The sequence below is a fragment of the Chondrus crispus genome, genomic scaffold (assembly GCF_000350225.1).
Source record: "Chondrus crispus Stackhouse genomic scaffold, scaffold_88, whole genome shotgun sequence".
Taxonomy (NCBI): Eukaryota; Rhodophyta; class Florideophyceae; order Gigartinales; family Gigartinaceae; genus Chondrus; species Chondrus crispus.
Genome location: NW_005178780.1, coordinates 60,039 through 66,503, shown reverse-complemented (window position 1 = coordinate 66,503; position 6,465 = coordinate 60,039). Strand labels below are relative to the sequence as shown.

At 56.1% G+C, this 6,465-nt stretch overlaps 1 protein-coding gene; it reads right to left on the bottom strand.

The window, feature by feature from the left end:
* Window positions 1-693: 693 nt before the first annotated feature.
* CHC_T00007825001 (hypothetical protein) lies at window positions 694-6,085 on the bottom strand. XM_005711546.1 is given in 2 exon segments: window positions 694-742; window positions 743-6,085. 1 exon segment carries the CDS (start codon window positions 6,083-6,085, stop codon window positions 743-745), a length of 5,343 nt encoding a protein of 1,780 aa, XP_005711603.1. The 3' UTR covers window positions 694-742.
* Window positions 6,086-6,465: the final 380 nt, after the last annotated feature.

Sequence of the window (6,465 nt, the reverse complement as noted above, 5' to 3'; positions counted from 1 at the left end):
CGGAGCGCGCGCCGCCGGAGCGCGCGCCGCCTGAGCGCGACGCCCTGGCGGCGCTGGCGCCGGCCGTGCTGGGGCGGGCCGCGCTGGACGCGGCGCTGGCGGCGCCGGCCCCGCCGCACGCGTTTGTCGTCGTGCTCTTCCACGCGCGCTGGTGCCGCGTGTGCCGCACGCTGGGCGCATTGCTCCCGCGCGTCGCCGCCCGCTTCCCCAACGTCGCGTGGCGCCGCGTCGACTTTGCAGAGGGCGAGAATAAGCCCCTGTGCCGCGACCTCGGCGTCACACTGCTCCCCACCTTCCGCGTCTACGCCGCCGGGATGACCGCAGAGAACAAGCCCCTCGACCAGTTCACCACCGGACCCTTCGGCGTCAAGAGGCTCGAGGAACGCCTCCAGCCGTACCTCCCAGCCGCGTAGACCCCCGTCGAGATGCCCCTTCGTCACCGTGCCCGCAATGACAGTCGTCTTTTTTTTCCCCGCCCTTTCTCCCCCCGTGCCCCTTGCTTTAGATTAGCGTAGAGACCGTGTCACCGCAACGTGTTCATCCCTATTTTTTGTAAACAAAGTTCCAACGCGTCCGCCCACTGTGCAGGCTGCCGCCTTCCTGACGCTTCGTTCACCATTCTCCCCATTCTCCCCACCTTGACGCCCCCTCAACTCGCCACTGCGTACCGTACACAGCAAGTTAAGGCTTCCGTTTTGCAATCGCTCCAGTGAATAATAAGTTATATAAGTCATTTCTATTTTTAAGAGATCCGCTGGTAGATGTAGTCGGCCGCGTCCCCGATGTTACACCCGCTCTCGAGCAGCGCGTCCGCGAGAAAGTCGATGTCGTTAACCTTGGTCGCGTCCTGCAGCTGCTTGACGAGCGCCCCGAAAGTCTCTGCCGTAACCCCGCGCGTCCCGTGCCGCTGTTCCACACTCTTCATGTACCTTTGCAGGTCCTTGACCGAGTAAACCTTGTCCGTTTCGACCGCACCACCCAGGGACAGCACCCGCCTGGCAGAGCCCCCTCCCCGCCCAATCGTCCGCGGGTTCCGGCTAAACAGCGGAGACCCCTGATCTGCTGCTTCACCTTGCACGCGTGGCGCATCCGCAACTATCGCCGCAAGCCGAGCAGACGCCATCGCACCAGCGGGTGATCTCAGCGTCTCTCCCGCCTTGCCTCGTTGTCTGCCACCCATCGACTTGCCATCTACTTCGCTGCCCTTCGGGGCACCTGCCGCAGCCGCAGCCGCAGCAACAGCCGCAGAGCCAGTCGCAGAGCCAGTCGCAGAGCCAGTCGCAGCAGCAGCAGCGCTGTATGGTCGCCACATAAGTCCATTCCCATCGCGGGCGGGATCAGACAAACTATTTCTTCTTTCAAGTGTCCCTGGCGTCCCGCCCAATCCCTCCATTCGAGCACCATATGGCGCTGCCAAAATTTGCTGCCCCACAGCGCTCGCCACTCCGACACTACCCGCTGAGCCCTGAAGCGCACCATTACTTTGCCGCGCTGCTGGTGCTGGTACCGTCCCGACGCCTCCCGTTGGAATTGCAACCAAAGGGATAGCATCCTTCCGATGTCTCTGAAACGACGTCGTGGAATCCAGTGGTGCGCCTGTCCATGCTGGTCTTATCACATGGGCTTGCACGTTCGACACCCTGGTTCCGTTTTGAACTGATGCCGTAGCATTGCTGAAACTTCTCTGCAATGGCGGGCTGGGAAATGCCGACGTCGCACCAGTTGGTGCGCTATGCCCTAACGCCGCGGTGGGCATGCCATGTGACAAAAACCTAGCTCCATGTGGCGCTGTACCTTGTATGGCACCCAAGCCTGCTCCCTTGCCTACCATTCTATTTGTTTCAACCAGTCCAGAGGCGTAGTTTTGACGTCGCCCTTCCCCAGGCGACTGCGAATGTGCAGTTTTCACACCTCCCTGTCTGGCATTTCCATGCTGTGCCTGAATTCCACGCATTAACGGGGGTGAAACCATGGGGTGCGAAACCTCGGGATATCGCATGTGGATCGGCATGTACATCGGTTTGGGAAGAATAGGTGTCTTTCGAAAGGCTGACATATTCCTCAAAGGAGTCACAGCTTGTGGGAGCCCAGTACTGCCAGTGACTCTGGGTCGCCGTGATTCCGCCGGGCTTTTCTTTGCTGTTCGTCTTGGTTTGGAAACGGATTTAACCTGTGGGAGAGCAGGTCGCGGAGATGCCTGTGCTCCAGTATTTCTACTACCCAGAGCCAGATACTGAATAGCACTTGTGGAGCGAGGCACCAGAGGGCGTTGTGCGTAGGCTGACTTCACGGGTTGCATACTTGCTTGAATTCCGTGCAAGGAATTTGGCAACGCTTTTAGAGCTTGCCCCGGCCCCGGGACGGGAACCCCTCCGGCAGAGACTTGCGGTGAGATCAAGTTTTGCAAAGCTGGTGTCTGGCGGTTTGGCGATATGCCTGTGCTCGGAAACATAGTCGGTCCCGACCTTGACTTGCTTATGCCGGGTGTCTGTTCAGTGCCTACTCTTGGGCCTCCCGTGATTGTAGGCGATGACAATTGACCGTTGACAGCACTTGGGGGTTTCAGCGGAGATGGAGTAACAACGCTTCCAGGCTTCCCATCGGGTTTCTTTCTTTGGCCATCTTCTGCTTCCAAATATTCACCATCATTTCTTTGGCCATCTTCTGCTTCAAAGTATTCATCGTCGCTAACGTCCGATGGTTGCTCAATGCTTATCGTGGGGTCCTCGCTCGGGTCTTCGTCACCGTCACCATCGGACCCCAAATCGAAGAACGTGTCGGCCACAGTCTTTCTTCGCGCACGGCTCGCCCTGTCTTTTTTGCTGAACGCCCCAACTAGAGCAATCGATTGAACAGTATCCTCGTAAACTTGAGCCGCAGCAAATCGATTCATGCATTCCAGTGCTCTTCCAGCCGCGACAAGAACGGCATCCCTCCCCAACCACTTCGGAACCTCACATCCAGCGCAATCCTCGACAGAATCCAACCAAATAGCCGCTTGTGCAACATCAGGCAGCTCCGTTTCACCTGGCCTAAGCAATTGCCGGGACCATTCTTTGAAATACTTTTCCCGTACAGATTTTTCCAGACTATCTGGGGATATGGATTCCGGACTGCTCTGCGCTGTCGGAACAACAGTGACTTCGTCATCAGCTTCGATGGGCAAAAACGCTTGTATATCAAGCTCTTGTATGAGTTGCTCCAGATCTTTCTGCCTCAACTTTTGATCCAATGCAGCTCCACTGGATGTGTTGAACTTTCCAGCTCCAACCGCTACTGCTTGAGTTCTCAGTTTTCGCTTCGAAGTCTCTAAAATGATACTATCCACGGCATTCTCAGTCAACAGCCGCATAATATGCACCGTTCTGGTTTGCCCAATGCGCTGTATTCTGGAGACAGCCTGAAGATCGGCAGATGGGTTCCAATCTGAGTCAAACAGAATGACCGTGTCTGCAGTTTGTAGATTGATACCAACTCCACCAGCTCTTGTTGACAACAAATACACTTGAAGCTCAGACCCCGGTGCATTAAACGCTCGCAATCCTGCAATTCGATCCTCGGAGGTTGTCATACCATCAAGTCTGCCGTACTTGATATGAAGAAGGTCCATCAAGTCTTCTAAAAAGTCGAGTGCTCTACGAAACTGAGAGAAAATCAGCACGCGATGTCCTCCAGCCAGAAGACGTGGCAAACTGTAATGTAAGAAAGCAAACTTTCCGCACGTGGAGACGAGTCTGGGAGTGGCTTGGGATTGTTCTCCATCGTAGAGTGCATGCGACGACATGTACGGATGACTACTTACTCCTCGCATAGCCATTAGTATGTTATTCTTGGAGGCATCCTTATCGTCTGCACGTCGTCGAAAGTGTAGCATGAGAGCTTTTTGCAAATTACTCATCGGACATCGGATCAAAATCTCATCCGCCGACGTGAACGACGGACATACATCCGCTCGTACCCTGCGCCGGAAGAACGGTCTAATGATAGTGTGCAGCCGATCGACAATAGCAGATTGTTCCGCGTGAGTCATTGCCCCTTTTCTCGACCCCCTTCCGGATTCAAAAGGAGCAGAGAACCATGTCTCAAATCTCGCCTTGCTACTAAAAATCTTCGGATTGAGAATGTTCATCAAACACCAGAGTTCTTTGAGATCATTCGAAAGAGGAGTGCCTGTTAGAAGCAGTCTGCGTTGTGCACATTTGTAATTACGAATTCCAATATTCATCTGTGACTTGTCGTTCTTTAGGCGATGGGCTTCGTCCACAACAAGATATTCAAACTCGACCTTCCGAAACGCACGGAGCACCTTCGAATACGGCGCAAAAACGCCTTCGACATGTCGTTTGGGATGGAACAGGTCTCGAAGGGCAACTTCAAAACTAGTTACCATGATATCAAAATTGTCCTCCTCAAGATAGTCCCTCATATTTTCAAGACGTTCCTCGGCATGGCCCAAATAGGTCACGATATTAATCTGACCAGGGTACCAAGCACGCACTTCGGCAGCCCAATGCTCGCACACGTTTTTTGGTGCAACGACTAAATGGGGACCCCGCTTTCCGTTAATGACAAGCGACGCCAAAAACGCCAGAGTCTGAATAGTCTTCCCAAGCCCCATCTCGTCCGCCAAAATCGCGTTGAGTCCTTGGGCGTCAAGTGTGAGAAGCCACTTGACACCATCTGTTTGATGTGGCTGAAGCTTTTTCCCTTCGGCAGTCGGTTGCGCAAACTCCTCTTCCACTACCGGCGCCGACTGCGAAGACTCCTGCACAACTTCCACTCCTGAGGTGTCTCCTGTTGCTGCCTGCGAATCTCCCTTGCGAGCTGGAGACTTTGGTCCACCGTTTGGACGTTCGTTGGCAGCATCAGCCATCGCCTTGTGCAGCTCTCGTGCGATGTCTGCGCTCTGCTTGACCAAAAAGTCGAGCCTTTGCCGTTGCTCTCTCGCAGAGAGTTCCTCAACGTTGGACTCGAAGGCATTCTTCGGGCGGGTTCTCTTGCGTCGGTTGTTCTTCTTCTTCTGCGTCTTTCTGTTGTTCCGTCTCTTTCGGGGGCTGGGCGCGGGCTCTTCGTCTACGAAATCCAAGTCCGACTGGTCATCTTCCTCGCCAGCAAGTATCTCAGCTTCCATAGCGCCAACGTCCTCTTCCCCTTCATTCGATGAGTCGCTCAGCATCCCATTCGCCACTTCACAGTCAGCTTCGATGTCCTCTTCCGAATCGGATAATTCCGTGACCTCATCTCGCCTGTTACGTCTCCTACCTCGCGTGCCCGGCTTTTCCCGCCCTGCAGCCTCCTTCATTTTGGCAGCAGCGGCACGAGTGAGTCTCCGCTTCTCGGTACCATTACTTGGCACGGCTGCTCTCGAGCTGAGCCTCTCCATGAGAGTTCCACGCGATTTCGGCAGTGGAACGCTCTTCCCACGGTCCTGTCGCGAAGGTCTCTCCTTTCGGAGCCTTCTGCTCTCTGCGCTTGACCTCCCACGCCGCTTCGGAGTCTCCTCACTTTCCCTATCAGAGTCATTTTGATCATCATGTACAGATTTCTCGCCCTCGTCTTCGCTGTCGAGAATTGCGCGAGCTGTCCTTCTCCTCCTCTTTGCCGGTGGCTGGTGCGCATCCTTCTTGGCCCCCCTAGTCCTCCTTCGCCTAACCGGGGGGGCGTCATCGTTATCTTCCTCTGACGAGGAGCCGGTCAAGGCGCAGACTTTCCGCCTCCCGGCCGGAATCTCCCAGGCGGCTTTTAACTCGGCGACCTCCTCGTCAGTATTACATCTCGCAATAAGCTTGCTGAGTCTGCTCCCCTCCCTCCTGCTCCTCGCCGGGCGTTTTTTGTCTTTGGTGGAGCGTCTGTTCCCCGTCTCGCGCTCCTCCTGGAGCCTCTTCGTGCGCTTCGCGAGCAGCGAGTCGACGCCGCCGAAGGAGCCTCTCTCGTGGCGGCGCGCGACGGAGGGCACGACAAAGGAGCTGTGCTGGTCGAGGATCTCGTCGCCGTCCTCATCGAGCGGGAAGATGCGGGTGCGCTTGCGGCAGGCGGCGTCGAGGTTGGGGGCGTCGTCGATACCTTGGATGTGAGACTCCGGCATGACCAAGCCCGAGTCGGACGAGTGCTCGATCGGGTCCGTGGCTAGCTCGCGCGACGAGCTGGGGCGCGACCGGGCGCGCGTGACGGATGGCATGCTGATGGGGCTAGCGAGGCAGGCGGTGGTGCATTACGGAGGTGGGCAGGTGGGGCAGGGGGAAATATATCACTGGTGGGTTATTGTGAAGAAGGCAGAGACTTTTGTTTGCGCGAAAAGACGAATATTTGGCGCGGAATTGGTGGCAAATGATGGGTCTCAAATGTACCAAGTTTCCCCTGGCGGCTTTCGCGCTTTGTGCCTTTTTAAATTTCGCGCGTTGGGGGGGGGGGGGGGGGGGGGGAACACACACACCAAAAAACCACCACCCCAGCGAGACACACAAA

Bases quoted from the DNA above. Each gene is read 5' to 3' on its own strand.
- CHC_T00007825001 (XM_005711546.1), bottom strand. From the start codon at position 6,085: ATGCCGGAGTCTCACATCCAAGGTATCGACGACGCCCCCAACCTCGAC.